This window comes from Populus alba, chromosome 6, assembly GCF_005239225.2.
Source record: "Populus alba chromosome 6, ASM523922v2, whole genome shotgun sequence".
Lineage (NCBI taxonomy): Eukaryota > Viridiplantae > Streptophyta > Magnoliopsida > Malpighiales > Salicaceae > Populus > Populus alba.
In genome coordinates this window covers 10,969,920-10,984,724 of record NC_133289.1, presented here as the reverse complement: position 1 = coordinate 10,984,724, position 14,805 = coordinate 10,969,920, and the positions used below count along the sequence as shown (strand labels likewise).

At 36.4% G+C, this 14,805-nt stretch overlaps 2 protein-coding genes across 4 annotated transcripts; one reads left to right on the top strand and one right to left on the bottom strand.

The window, feature by feature from the left end:
• Nucleotides 1-647: 647 nt before the first annotated feature.
• Nucleotides 648-8,832, top strand: LOC118048574 (probable catabolite repression protein creC). 2 transcript variants are annotated; one of them, XR_004687490.2, is made up of 12 exons: nucleotides 648-1,131; nucleotides 2,029-2,346; nucleotides 2,427-2,535; nucleotides 2,628-2,721; nucleotides 3,511-3,598; nucleotides 3,709-3,792; nucleotides 5,242-5,338; nucleotides 5,437-5,524; nucleotides 5,756-5,861; nucleotides 5,946-6,038; nucleotides 7,771-8,396; nucleotides 8,561-8,832. XR_004687490.2 is itself a non-coding variant. In XM_035058344.2 (11 exons), the coding sequence occupies exons 1-11, from the start codon at nucleotides 961-963 to the stop codon at nucleotides 8,167-8,169; spliced, it is 1,647 nt and encodes a 548-aa protein (XP_034914235.1). In that variant the 5' UTR covers nucleotides 648-960; the 3' UTR covers nucleotides 8,170-8,550. The 2 variants fall into 2 exon arrangements, 1 of the variants encoding a protein (XP_034914235.1); XM_035058344.2 differs by lacking the exon at nucleotides 8,561-8,832 and having other exon boundaries at nucleotides 7,771-8,550.
• Nucleotides 8,833-9,466: 634 nt separating this feature from the next.
• Nucleotides 9,467-14,482, bottom strand: LOC118048575 (uncharacterized). 2 transcript variants are annotated; one of them, XM_035058345.2, is made up of 8 exons: nucleotides 14,201-14,482; nucleotides 12,781-13,281; nucleotides 11,784-11,955; nucleotides 11,220-11,514; nucleotides 10,631-10,703; nucleotides 10,472-10,562; nucleotides 10,301-10,380; nucleotides 9,467-10,051 (listed from the first exon to the last, which is right to left on the bottom strand). In XM_035058345.2, the coding sequence occupies exons 1-8, from the start codon at nucleotides 14,273-14,275 to the stop codon at nucleotides 9,833-9,835; spliced, it is 1,506 nt and encodes a 501-aa protein (XP_034914236.1). In that variant the 5' UTR covers nucleotides 14,276-14,482; the 3' UTR covers nucleotides 9,467-9,832. The 2 variants fall into 2 exon arrangements, with proteins under 2 accessions (XP_034914236.1, XP_073266222.1); XM_073410121.1 differs by lacking the exon at nucleotides 14,201-14,482 and adding an exon at nucleotides 12,446-12,488 and having other exon boundaries at nucleotides 12,781-12,918.
• Nucleotides 14,483-14,805: the final 323 nt, after the last annotated feature.

Sequence of the window (14,805 nt, the reverse complement as noted above, 5' to 3'; positions counted from 1 at the left end):
CAATTTGTTTAAATTTAAGTATGAAGAGACTAATTTCAATATATAAAGGCTCGCTCTCGGATGTCTTTCCCATAAACATAAAAACAATAAAAAAGCTTCACTAATTAGTTTAGCTTCCAAACAATCTGTGCCAAATCATCTCAAATAGCTTCTGAGCCCAAGGCATGGCCAAGATCTTAATCTCAACAAGCCCAACACAATATGGGGTAACCTTTTTAGGCCCACAAGAATATCCTCCAATCACTGTCTTACATGTAGAAAACACCATGATCTGCTTGAGACACAGCTTGATGTATAATATATTTCCCCAATTATATAGTCCAAAGTAATAAACAAACCGAAAACAGCATAACTCATTCTCTTTTGTAGGGAGTTGAATTTAGAGCAAGTTTAAGGCAGCGGTATAATTGGACTGGACTTTAGTGAAATTTTTTTAAAAAATTCAAATTAAGTTTTTATAAAAATATTAATTTTTAAATAAAAAATAGTTCGACCAAACAACGACCCCTCAATCAAAACAATTAGATATAGATAAAGACATAATTCAGAGTTTACACTATCGTTATCAATCTCATCTTCTCCTCTCATTGGCAGAAAACTTTCGGACCCAGACACCCTCCTCCTCTATCATCTCCACCGTTCATTTACTTGACTTTTAAACCTCAAAAGTCAAACACAACGGATCTTTAAAAAAAATAACAAAAGCCAAACAAACATTAACAACAACGTTTTCTCAGAAGCCCCAAAACAGAGGATCTAAAACTCCCCCCTCTCTCTGTTTGGTCTCCACTGAAGACCCAGAAACAGCATATCAAAAGTAAAGAACAGAACTTTTCTCTTAAAAAATCAAAACCCACCAGCAATTCGTTTCTTTTTTTTCGAAAAAACGAAAAGAGAGACCAAACCCTAGTGTCATGATCAGATGCTTTAAGGTCTACAACAATAAAAGGCAAGGACACCATGATCAACACAAGCAACGGCATGATCTCAACGTCATCTGCGTCGGCGAACCCGCAATCACCGGGATTAAAGACTTATTTTAAAACCCCAGAAGGACGTTATAAGCTTCACTATGAAAAGACACATCCTTCTGGTCTACTTCACTATGCCCATGGCAAAACTGCTACCCAGGTCTTCTTTTTTCTATTTGTTCTTTTTATTAATACCCATTTTGTCAATTTGATTCGTTCGAGTTTTTATGGGGTAAATTTTGGTTTCGAAGCCTTTCGGGGATTGTCCAATTCATTAACTGCTTGTTTGGAAACACTTCTATGCTATAATTGATTTCAGCTATTTAAGCAGATTGAATTGATTTGATTTGCTAATTGATTTTTTTTTGTTTGAAATAGGTTTTAAAATTGTGGAATTCATTTGACTTCAGTGAAAATCCATCATTTATCCAACTTTCCCTCATCTATAAAAAAAACTTATTCCAAGCATGTGTGTGTGAGAGAGAGGGAGAAGGGTGTTAATGGGATTAAATTTTAATGTGTCAATTTTGAAGCAAATCACACCCCTTGTGATTTGCAAATTTATAAATATCTCTAATTTTAATTCGTTGTAGAACTCATTTATACTACTTAAAGCTCACCAAACACTAGAATTGGGTAAATGGTGTTGAAATGATTTCATTCCTACTCAAATCTTAAGTTTCCAAACAACCTGTAAAAGCTTTATATTTTTTATAACTTTGCGTGTTAGTTTTGGTTGGTGACTCTTTAGTTTTAGAATTTTTTTTCTCATTGTCCTTATATTTGTTGTGGTTTTTGCTATGTTGTTTTAGCATTGGCAATTCATTAATTTTCTAGGGGTTTTTTAGCAACACCCTATTTTTGAAATCAGCATCTGATTGGGTTTGGTCAATTATCATGTACTTGGTCAATGCCCATTTATTAGAATCAACATTTACTTGGTTATCTGCTAAATTTTGATGTTGGCATTTAGTTAATGTGATAATGCATAACTGTATATTTATCACTGCCTCAATTCGAGTTTTTTATAAGAAATTTGGTTAAATTTGATTATCAGGTAACCCTAGCTAATCTCAAGGACAAGCCTGCCCCATCAACCCCAACAGCCCCACCTTCAAGTTTCAGTGCAAGCAGTGGTGTACGATCAGCTGCTGCTAGGTTGTTGGGTGGTAGCAATGGAAGCCGTGCACTTAGCTTTGTTGGAGGGAATGGTGGGAGTAAAAGTATTAGTAGTAGTAGTAGTAGGATTGGATCATTGGGGGCTTCGAGCTCAAGTAATTCAATGATTAATACAAATTTTGATGGAAAAGGGACTTACTTGATCTTCAATGTAGGGGATGCCATCTTCATAAGTGATTTAAATTCTCCAGATAAGGTAACTCAATATCTTTTGTTGATATTTTTCTTAGTGGAAACATGAGGTAGGTATTTAAGAGTTTCTTGGTTTGAATACAGGACCCAATAAAATCCATCCATTTTAGTAATTCAAACCCTGTGTGCCATGCCTTTGACCAAGATGCTAAGGATGGACATGATTTTCTTGTTGGCTTGAGTTCTGGTGATGGTAAAATCTCAACTTGAGTTTGGATTAAATTTTTTTCTTTATTGAAAACTTAAAACTTTCTGATATTATTGGCAATATTTGTGCTATTGTAGTCTACTCTGTGTCACTGAGACAGCAATTACAGGATGTTGGAAAGAAGCTAGTTGGGGCCCAGCATTATAACAAAGATGGTTCAGTTAATAACAGGCAAAATAACTATAGTGCTTCCTGACCTTCATATTTTGACTATATTTCTTTATCATGCATGCTTATACTTCCAAGCTTTATCTTATTTAAGTGATGATCTTGTTGTCAAAACAGCACGTATGCATGCATAACTTCATTCATTGAGTTGTGAAAATTAGTGTGGCTTGGTCATAATGCAAGTCACAGAGAAGGTTGCTGAGAAATGTGGGAATCCTCGGTGATGTTAGTTGGTGCAAGTTTGAGCTTAAGAGACAGTTTTTTTAATTTTCATCATTAAATATTGTAACCTAAAATAGAAACCTAAAGTTATAAATTCCCAACAAATCTAAAAATTAAGAAAAAAAAAAAAACTTGCATCATAGAATCAAATTAAAGCACATAAAAAAGTGATCTATTTGTTGTCTGTGTCACTGGGTTGCTGCCAATGCTTTACCCTGTGAAATCAATTACAGAACAGACCTTAAAATGTCCAATTGCTCATATTGCGTGGGTATGCAACTTTTTTCCCAACACTCCTGAACTTTCTATAGGCTACAAATGAAAAGCTTTCGAGCTATCCAAAGAATATATACTCAAAATGTTTTACTTGTCTAGCTTGATATTTTCTAGAAACTCTGAAATCTTGGTTTTCCTTTTTGTTTTTAGGAGAAAAAAATCCCCTGGGCAGATGTGTTATACAAAATGACCATTTTGTTAACAAATCATGTTCATCAAGTATATATATTACCCTTATGACCATTGAGTGTTATGTGCAAAACCAATTTAATTAATGCTGCTCATTTTCAACAGCCGTTGTATGAGTATTGCATGGGTGCCTGGAGGAGATGGTGCTTTTGTTGTTGCTCATGCTGATGGTAATTTGTACGTCTATGAAAAGGTAAGCTTCCAACTTGAAAAAAAATTACATTTTATCATCTTCCATAAAATTTCAGAGGTCAAGTTGTATCAAGAGATCTTATCTATTTAATTGCTCTTCTTTTCCTCTAGAGCAAGGATGGTGCTGGTGATTCTTCATTCCCTGTTATCAAAGATCAAACTCAATTCTCTGTTTCGCATGCCCGGTACAGTAAGGTAGAAGAGTTTGTCTTGTTGCTACTGAAGTACCATGTTAGTCTTGCTTTGATCATTGCTTCATAAACTTGGTTTCTAATGGTTCAAGCAATCTCTACTTGGGAATTATTTTAAAATCCAGAAGCAATTATCCTTTGTTGTTATTTACGTGTTTGGGAATTGACACCATATATCTGTTACTTCACCCTTCATCTGGTAGCTCCTCCTCTTCAATATTTGTAGCTCCTCCCTCTTCAGTATTTATCATGGCAAAGTATTGTTCAAATGCCAATGATATATGAAACCATTTTGTTTTTGTTGCCAAGTTAAGTTCGATGTATATACATAGAAGTTTAGAGATGTGCACATTTTCAGAGCAACAATTAGTCATGGTGTTGCAAATGACACTGTGATTGAGATTTTAAATCTTTCTGAAATATTATGTTTTGTTTGTTTAGGGTCATTCTTTTAGTCAATAATTTTCGCCTTTCACGTTTGTTTGAGAATTTTATTATGTAACTTGGTGGAAATAGATACAAAGAAGAGAGAGAAAGTTTAGGTAGAGATACGCTTATCATTTTTTGTGGGTCAATGATTCGATTTTCTCTCCAACATGTGTTTGTCTCTTTTTTCAAAGTGTTCTCAATGGAGAACTAATAGGATACCACTAGTTACTCTCTAAGCACTATAAGATTTTTTGTTAAATTGTGCTAGTAGAGAGAGTAGTGAAGTGGGCTTTGTCGCTCAACCTCATTTGTAGTTTTCCAATTCCCCATGCCTACTTGTGTTATCTTTGTGAGTCTTGGATTTGATTTTCTCTCTCCTACACTTGTCTCTTTTTTTTCAAAGTGGATCGAAAGTAACTAATAGGATGCCACTAGTTACTCTTGAGCACCATAAAATTTTCCGTTAAATTGTGCCAATGGAGAGACCAGTGAAGTAGGGTTTATCGCTCAACCTCATTTGTAGTTTTCTAATTCCCCATGCCTACTTGTGTTATCTTGTTGGGTCGTATATTGGATTTTCTCTCTCCTACACGTGTCTGGCTCTTTTTTTCAAAGTGGGTCCAGTGGAGTAACGAATAGGATGCCACTACTTGCTCCCTCAGCATCATAAAACTTTTCATCAAATTGTGCCAGTGGAGAAACCAGTGAAGCATGCTCTGTAGCTCAACCTCATTTGTAGTCTTCCAATTCCCATGCCTACTTTTGTTATCTTGGTGATTTTACTGGGAGGTTATACATATGTGTTTAGATGCTTCTGTTAGATATGCATGTCATTAGCTCATTTCCCTTTGGCATTATAAGAACATCTTTCACTGGAAGCATGTGCATCTCGAGTGATAGATTATTTTTCTCATTCTTATTCCACAAAATATGAAGTTCTTTCCTTGACTCATTATTTCTTGATTTCTATACTTATGCAACAAAATATGCAGTTCTTTCCTTGACTCCTACAAACTGCATGCAGAGTAACCCAATTGCCAGATGGCATATTAGCCAAGGTTCAATCAATGGCATTGCGTTCTCAACCGACGGGACCTATTTAGCAACTGTTGGAAGAGATGGTATAACACTGTACTTATTGTTGCATCTAATGTTTTCGTGTTGTTTTATTCTGTGTTGGGTAGTTAATGTAATTGATCTTAGTCTTTTGCTGATGCAGGTTACTTGCGAGTTTTTGACTATTTAAAAGAACAACTTATATGTGGTGGTAAAAGTTATTATGGTGCTCTTCTTTGTTGTGCTTGGAGGTGACTAGCTCTACCAGTTTTCAAGTCATAACTCATTGCTATTTTTTGAAAATGTTCTTCCAACATTTTGCTGTGGTTGTAAACATGCGAAAGAAGCCATGGCTCTTGACTGATATACCCTAAGACCTTTTGTATTTAAACTTTAAGTCTTTCATTTCTGTTGGTCTTTTGCCTTTCAATTATTGACATTGCTTTACAAGAAAACTGATATGAAGGGTGTCACCCTCTCAGCATGGATGTGAAGTATATTTTGACTGGAGGAGAAGATGATTTAGTTCAAGTCTGGAGCATGGAAGATCGTAAAGTTGTTGCTTGGGGTGAAGGACACAGTTCATGGGTAATATTCTCAAATAATGGTAGTTGATATTCTATTACATGATTCTGGTCATCTTATACAGTTCTTATCTGATGGAGCTGGCAGGTGAGTGGAGTGGCTTTTGATTCATATTGGTCATCACCAAATTCAGATGGCACAGGGGAGAATGTTGTGTACCGGTTTGGTTCTGTTGGTCAGGTATGCTAAACATTTTTATTGCAATTCATGGTTGACCTGCTCTACAGCTTGCTGAAGGCAATTTTAAGTTCCAGGTCAGATAAAGGCCATATTATTTGGATGTGATATCCAAAAAAACCAAAATTCGGGTGCTGATGTATCACTTTGGTTGAAGTTAATAGTGAAGCAAAGGTGCCTGAGTTTTTAGAACCCTGGGAGGGTGCTTTTGAAAAGCAATCATTCTAAATAAGCAATTTACTTAATATTTAGTGTTTTAGCTCTAGCATAACTGTAGAACTAGGACAGTGTTCCTTTTGATGGAAAAAACATATTGATTTCTATAAATAAAAGCACAAGCTATGTTAAAGCATTTAATTCGATGAACATACCTTATTTTAATATTATAACTAATGTGGCCTTTATTGTTTTTTATTCACCACCTTTAGGCATTCTACCTCATCACAAATTCTAGTGAGTCCTATGTAAACTTTGTGCCATCATGCATGTTAATCTCATCTCAATATGACATTTTACTCATAGTGGAGGCAGCAATCGAATTGGTGTTGAGTCTCAGAAGAAGCTCAAATTTTTTTTTCCTTTTCTATGTACAAGAGGCTAATATTTGGTAGTGGTGATTCTGGGTGGTGGTATACATAGTTGCCTAAACAACAAGGGGGATGCCAAGTCTGGTGGTTTCAAATGTGATGTATATTTTTTATAGGGTTTAAGAAAGAAAACTATCTTGAAGATGATATCCTTTCAATATCCTTTTATTCAATGTAAGTACTATGTGGCCTTTTCTTTTTCCTGCAAGATTTTGGATATTTAAAATAATGGTTGAAGGGGTTTTTTCAGTTTTTTATTCTACAGAAAGAGATACTTTAATTAGCAAGTTAGGAAGACTTGGTCAATGAAAAATATTTTATGGTATAAAAAAAAAGCATAAAACATGGGAAAACAACTCACAGTTCTCAAGATGAAAATATTTTACTAGACTACATTTCATTAATCCCAGCAATTTTTTCTTAGGAAAATACTTCCCACATATAAGTTATTTTTCATGAAAATGGAGCCTTAAATTTTCAACTAGATATTATTAGGTTTTTTTTTTTTTTTTTTTTTTTGAGGGGGGGGGGGGGGGGGCGCTTTACCTTTTTCTAAGAAGACAAAAAATAAACAGAGCTACGTATTTTAATTTTTGATGACTTTTATATGCTTATTTTTAGTTTGCAAATACATATTAACATGCATGAATTTAATTGTATTAATTTTGTGTTACATGTGCAAGGCACGTGCATATAAACTGGTTGATGTGGGGAGCTGTTCGAAGACCGGTCAGATTATAAAGTTGAGCTATTGTGATCATCGTTTTATATGTCAAAAGAATAATTTTAAGTGTAATATTAGCTGCTAGCTCAGCTTAAAACTGATAAGATTGATCAGCAGTAAGAGTTTTGGGTTTTTGTATATATGCAATGAATTGGACCTGTCTGTATGTTTATTTTCCAAACACTTAGTAATAAAAGTTGGCTGAAGTAATTTGAACAGAGAGTGAAAACCAATGCCTGCAGCAGTAAAGAACATGTTGTGTGAGTTAAAACTGAGTGATGTGATGGGATTGAGGTGTCTGTATGGTCTTTTATAACATCATCTTCCCAGTTTTCCCCAATTTTTTGATTCCTTGTAGTACCTGTGCGCTTTAAAAAAAGGCTTCATAACTAACCATGTTGCAATTTGTTTGTTTTGTCAACAGGACACACAGTTGCTTCTATGGGACCTGGAAATGGATGAGATTGTAGTGCCATTACGCAGGTGCCCTCCTGGTGGATCTCCTACTTTCAGTACTGGAAGTCAGTCTTCACACTGGGACAGTGTTATCCCAGTTGGTACTCTGCAACCTGCTCCAAGCATGCGTGATGTTCCAAAGCTTTCTCCTGTATTAGCTCACCGTGTTCACACAGAACCTCTTTCTGGTTTAGTATTTAGACAGGAATCTGTTCTTACTGTATGTAGAGAGGGCCATATAAAAATCTGGATGAGACCTGGAACCTCAGAAAGCCAGTCAGGCAACTCTGAAACCATCTTAAGTACCAGTTTGAAGGAGAAGCCATTATTGTCAAGCAAGACTGGCAGTTCTGCATATAAGCAATGACCAAATTGTCATCAGTTTCCTAGGCAAAATGGATCTCTTCTCCATGAATTTGATTTGAATTTGCTGGTGTGGCTGTTGATCCCTATTCCAGGGTTGATTTTCTCAGAGGTAGAGCTGGATGAATGTGATCTGATTGCAGGGGAATCCGTCAACTGGGTCCATTTGTATATGGAGAGATAAAATGCCATTTATGGCTCTAAGAGCTCGGGAGGGAGAAAACCCCCTGTGTAAGTACAAAACGGCTGTTGCTAGGATATAACTTATATAATGTTTAATTGCTGACAGAAATAATTGGAAGTTGCTCCTTTGAGATTTGCATTTCTGAGGTGATAGAAGTTCATTTGATTCTGCTGGTAATGGAATTTCACAATTGCCTTACAATTTTTGCCAGGTATCCTGAAGCTCGCTCACAGTAATATGCCATAAGCTTCATGTTATGGCTAGATGATATTTATTTATCTTGGATGTACCTTTAATTTGGAAGAAAAATTATTCTTTTGGTTCGTATTACCTCAGTTTTGACACAGAAGTTATGTTGAGGAACATGGAATTATGGGAGACTGGTGCTGTATTCATATGGATATGGTTTATTCAGGTTAACAAGCTGAACTAGAGCCATACCATGTTAGCTAGAGGTTTTTTGTAGTGATTGTTTTTCTCATTTCGCCCTTGTCTGTTTTGTTACCAAGCCATCCCGGTGGACTCCCAAACCGAATCTCCTTTTGAGGGACCTGGCTTGCGCAGGCACCATATTTTGAGGTGGAAAGATAATCACTAGATTTATTTGTTTGTTTGTTTTAAATTAATATGTTAATATTAAAAATAAATATATATATATATATATTATTTTAATATATTTCTAAATAAAAAAATACAACAAAATACTGGCATTAACCACTAATTGATAAAGTTCCACCTGTTCCAAGGGAAAAAAATAATAGAAACAGGATGCTGCTGTGCTCCAGCTGATTGTTTTCAGAACTTTGCTGCGTTACACAATTTCTTCGCCCAGGACATGTGGATGATTTTAAATGCTTGATGTACGAGAATGACACAAGTTTTGTTAAATCAAGGTGCAATTTGATCTGTTCCTTTTTATCTTTCCTTCGTTCATTTACAGTGGAGTTCTTACTATGGCGCCATGAAGTCTAAACCAATGAAGTCCAGCATTTTCACGAGTAAATACAGAGAGAACCATATCCTACAAATACAAAATCAAAGATGGCGGGAAAAAAAAAAAATTATAGTTTTTAGTCCTTGTAAGGTGTGTATAAACTGACTGAATACTCAAGTTAAAAAAAAAAAAAAAAAAACACCAGAAAATAGCTGCACTAGAGCCGAAAAAGAATTACATTCCTTACAAGAAGTATTTCATACTTTACAACATCGTAACAACTACGAGATGAATCCTATCTTCTGGCCCTGACATAGGCCAGTGGGGATCGCTCCAGGTTGTGTGGATATGAAAGACGCATGTTCCATGCCAGGTGTGTTGTAAGCCTCCTTGTACAACCATTTCTTATATCCAAAAATAAAAAGCTGACAGACCTTGTATATACTAAAATACAGCCGGAACCCTCCATTTTTGTGCCATTGACTGTATAACTGATGAATCAAAATGTACAAATATTATATGATATGCATTATTTCTGGACCTCCATTTTCAACTGGGTAGATGGTTCGGATTTGTCACAGTTTCATCAACCACTGTAGGCTGTTGATGTGGCTGTGCCAAATCCTGAGAACCACGCTGTTCACTTGGCTGAGCAATCCATCTTCTCCTCCATCTCATGATCTCAACTATAGAATAACGTCCGAACATCGTAGCTCCAAAACCAGTAAATGTGGCAAGGAGAAGACATAGAACAGCCTGCATATGAAGCTGAGGAAGCAACAAAACAAACCATCAATACAAATCATATTTATATCTTTAAGAACGAGGGATTGAACAATTCAAAAGCCCGACTCATCATTGTTTAACCACAAGCAAGTACTATGATCCTTCAGCAAGTCCCTTATTAGAACTTATTTAGAAACTTGAGACCAAATCCATTTCCCCAGTAAAAGAGTTTGACTTTGAAGTTGAGCTGAAAACAGAAATAACAAAACAATGCGTGAAAAAAACACTCACCAATGAATAGAGGAGGTGAGCAGGAAGGACCACTAATCCAAACTGAATAGTTGCATAGACCCAGACATACCTCCTCCTCACTAAACCCAAACTCCAAATAATGAGACAATGAGATCACAAAATTTGCTAGAAGAAAACGTTTGTCAGAATACAGATACAAGGTCAGCCTACCCATTGTTGTTGAAGTCATGGAAGCAAGCAGGCCCAAAATGCAGGAAAAGGGAAGAGAAACGGCAATTGCACCAGACCCCATTTTCCCAACCTGTAAAATGAAAAAATTAGGTGCTGTGGTAGGCTTGAAGGGCAGGGATAACGAGTTGCTATACTTACCAGAAGCTGCTCAAGAAAACAAAAGTAGGCAAGCATGCTGACAATGACAAGAACAGGAACATCCTGCAAAACCCTGAGAAAATTTGCAACCATCTTCTAAATGAGAGAGTGGAATTCAAACATCAGCTGAAAGCTAGAATAATATTTCAAATCAATCAAGAACGAATTGTGACACCACCAATCAGCAAAAAGACACATATGAACAACAAAAGGACACAATCAAGTTTTTAAATTTATTCTTGATAACCTAGCATTGCCTAATTCTGGTCCAAGAAATTAGACAGCCCTACACTTGTGCCATTTTTGCATAAAGTGGCTGTCTCAAAATTCAACATGTATGTTGGCCATAAAATAGATCTCGTTCAAGTGTGCATTTCAAGTTTATTTGCTTAACCAGGATAATAAACAGAATGCTTTCAGCCCTCGCTCTGATTCATGGGGAGGCTTTGTTATATCTGACATTTGATTGCCTAGCTATGGTTAATATATGTTATTTATACCGATAGGTGGATTACTTTACATAAAGAAAATGAGAAAACCAAGAACATCTAGTTCCAATGAAATGCAGAAAGGGAATAGCTTTAGATGCCTGTGTCGAGGAACCTCTGAATGCTGAGTTTGACCTTGAGAACCAAGGGCCTGAGAATTTTGAACTCGGAAAAGGGTAACTGGTAGATTCAAAACCTCCTGCTTGCACACCTCACATGTTCTATTACCTTTAACACGAAACCATTTTACAGCACATTCTTGGTGCGCCAATGCAAGTTCACCTTTACAGCTGCATTCCATCTTAAGGGTGTCAGAACCTTCCCCCAGTACAATCAAGCAGATTCTGCAAACAGCTTCTTCTTCGGGTATATCTTCTCCACCATCATCATTTCCATCTGAACCACAAGGCTAAAGATAAGGCAAAGTTTGGTCATCACAAGTTACGTGACAAGAGAAAGCATTGTAGTTGAAAGCTCAAATACCCAAACAATCAATGATATCCCAATTAAAATACTAAAACCAGTCATGCCTTTTTTCAGCCACAAAATCCACAAATTGTATGGGCTCTCGTGTCCATGAATACCCCCCCTCCTTTTTCTTTTTACAGCCTTCTGATTTTGAGGTGAGAGGGAACAATTTAGAGCAATTAAAAGAATGGCTATACCAGTATCATTCCTGGGTGATGCATTAGATGTTGTCATTATTGAGACAGCGTCCTCAGCCACTCTTGGAGTACTTGGAACCACACGAAACAGGCCACCTGAAGAATCCAACTGCCTTATGCTTCCATCTTTTCGAAAATCAGGGACAGAGTGTGACCGATGAATGGGCCTTTTCTGTAAAGTGAGGAAATCTCCAAGAGTCAGGAAGAAAAATTGCCTTGCACCAAATTGTGTGGGATAAAGGAAAATGGCTAACTGGAAGATTTAGGAGATGCACCAAGTGGGAAAGATGCTTAACAAACCAGTTAACCATTGCAATAGCATTCAACAGACTAATATACTTACAAAAACCAATATGAATCACCACCAAACTACATTTGATTGATGAAAGTAGGTATCCAGAAATTTATCTATCTGCTAGTAAAATGCATTCAGTGCACAAACAAACTACAAAGAGCTAAGTGGAATTGGCCACATGTAACACTCCAGCAGAAATTTGAATGGTTGTATTGTTATAACACCTTTCTAACTATTCAGGATGGCTATAAAAGCAGAGATGTTCAGCTCAAAATACTCAGAGAAGAAGGCAAATAACCCTTCAAAATACACACATATCCCTATTCCCATGTGACAATTGTTGAATGAATAATTTTTTTCAGCTTACAAGAAGATTTGAAGCCATTGAACTCAGCGATTGAATTGGCAACCTTGTAGCAACAAGTAGGGATAAGTAATGACTAGTCAATAAATATAAACGAAAGATTTTCATCGGCAGAAGGATAATGCATGCGGCATGCATTCTGATGGTATGTGGCTGGTTGCAATGTTGTGAATTTTCCACCTATCCATAGATTGATCATGATATGAAAACAATAGATGAAGCGATTCCTTCAAGATTTCCATACATGTTGCTCATAAAGCGCTACCGGAGCTGAAAATGATTAACTTAAATCCAGAACAAAATATGATATTTCAAGTTCAGAAGAGGTTAATACTTACAACAGAACTAGGTGGATTAATCATACTTCCTCCATGCATAGACTCTGGATTTGAGTGAGCAATAGGGGTAACGGGTAAGGATGATGTTCTCGTTGTCCGGAGTGTAAAAAGCTTTGTGAGAGACAATGTCCTGGAAATGAATGGCTTCTGCTTTGTTGTTTCTGATGAAACTCCCAGTGCAAGCATGGCGGCAGCCTTCTCGATATCCGAAGTACTATTCCGGTATTTAAAACTTAACTTTGGAAGTAAGCTTCTTATGTTTGATTTGATTTTTGATGACGAGGGATCAGGGGGCTCGTTCATTTGGGCAAAACTAGGGCTCGGCATTGGTGAAAAATTTACTCTTTTGGGGGTGGAACTTGGTATTGGGGGCGTTTGAATTGTCACAAAATCAAATCTTGCATCCTCTCGACTGTTTGATTGTATCTCTAAGCTGAGCTCTCGGTGCCGCTGGTGCTGTCCCTCTGGATTATCCTCAGTTATTTCTGTGGAACTCCCAACCTAAGAAGGATCAACAAGGAAAGTTGGAGTATCACTCTATAACAGATAGTTAGTCTTCTGCAAAACCAACACTTAAGTCAAATAGGTAGCCAGCGACATCAATACACCTACACAAACTCTCCCTATTCAAAGATCATAAATTAATGACAAACTTGAAACATTCCTGATCCAGAACACGGAATTGAAAAGAAAAGAAAAAACGGGATATATTGCAAAGATAATTCAGTATTAACGTGCTATCAGTGACTAAGAAACCCCAGATATTAAGAGGGTTGAGATAAGCTTTAAGAGCAGGTTGAAATTCAATATGATCGTTAATCATGTCCCAAATTACAACATAAAAGTAATACAAAACATGTCTATCCAATTAAAATAATTATGTTGAGACCCATTTCAAGATACTGAGAAAAACGCTACTGCCATTGCCGCAAATGAGCTTTGCAATGAAAGGCTTAAGTTGGTAAAAAAAAAAAAAACTTGTTTGCTTGTTGACCTTCCCCATGTCTTACAGTCTGGCGATCCTTGCCCCTCTACAGGGTCAAACATAGCTAGGAAAATTTGGAAGCATCATAAGCATGGATTTTCAGTTTTCAGCATAGGTATTTAATGATGCCAAGATCATCAAAACAAAAGCATGGGTGAAAAACGCATATAAGGTGCAGCCCTTGCATAAAAAACAGACACCCAAAATATATATTGGAAGTCTAGAAATTTAAAACACACAAGGAGAGAGGGAGGATGATGCATGATTCATGATTTTAATAATAGCCCACCAAAAGAAAAGGTTGCCTTTAATAAAACAAGTAAAGAAAACTAAGGGGAAAAAAAAAGCTATGAAGTTTTTTGGAGGAAAACATAAAGAACAAGAGCATAGCACGGACAAATAGACAACAGGCAAAGAGAGGAACACAAGTAGTGCCTTTGATATTGGAGGATCAACTGGGTTACTGAAATTTTCTCCTTCTTTGGTGGGTGAGACTTCTTCATTTCCCATGAAATTGAGTTGACGCAATGAATTCTTGAAAAAACCACAGAATTTGCAAAGGCCAGTCTTCTTTAATGTATAGTGACCATCAACTGTTGCAAAAAACTTGCAAGAGCTGACTTGTTGAGAGAACGACAGAAGCTGTCAAGAAACCAGAGAGAGGGAAAGTTAAGGGGAAACAAAAAAAAAAAAAGGCATTACTGGTGTGCAAGTGGTATCAACTCTGAAACTGGCTTTTACTTTCTTTTCTTGGGTTTTCTTTATTTAAGTAATTCTATTTATTTATTTATTTTGTGAGCTGTTGTTTTAAACTCGGAACCGATCCGGCTGGTCAATCCAGAATATAAATAACTCAAGACCTTAACCAGGTCCATTTTATTGAAAACTTGAGCCTTTAAGTGGCCTGTAGAAAACTAATTGACCTATTGAGTTTAACTGGGAACCTAGATGACTTGGTAAAATCCAGTAAAAAAATTTTTTTTTATTAAATTTCTTTTTTTAATCAAAGACTCTTTTTTATTTATATTTTTTAATTGGTT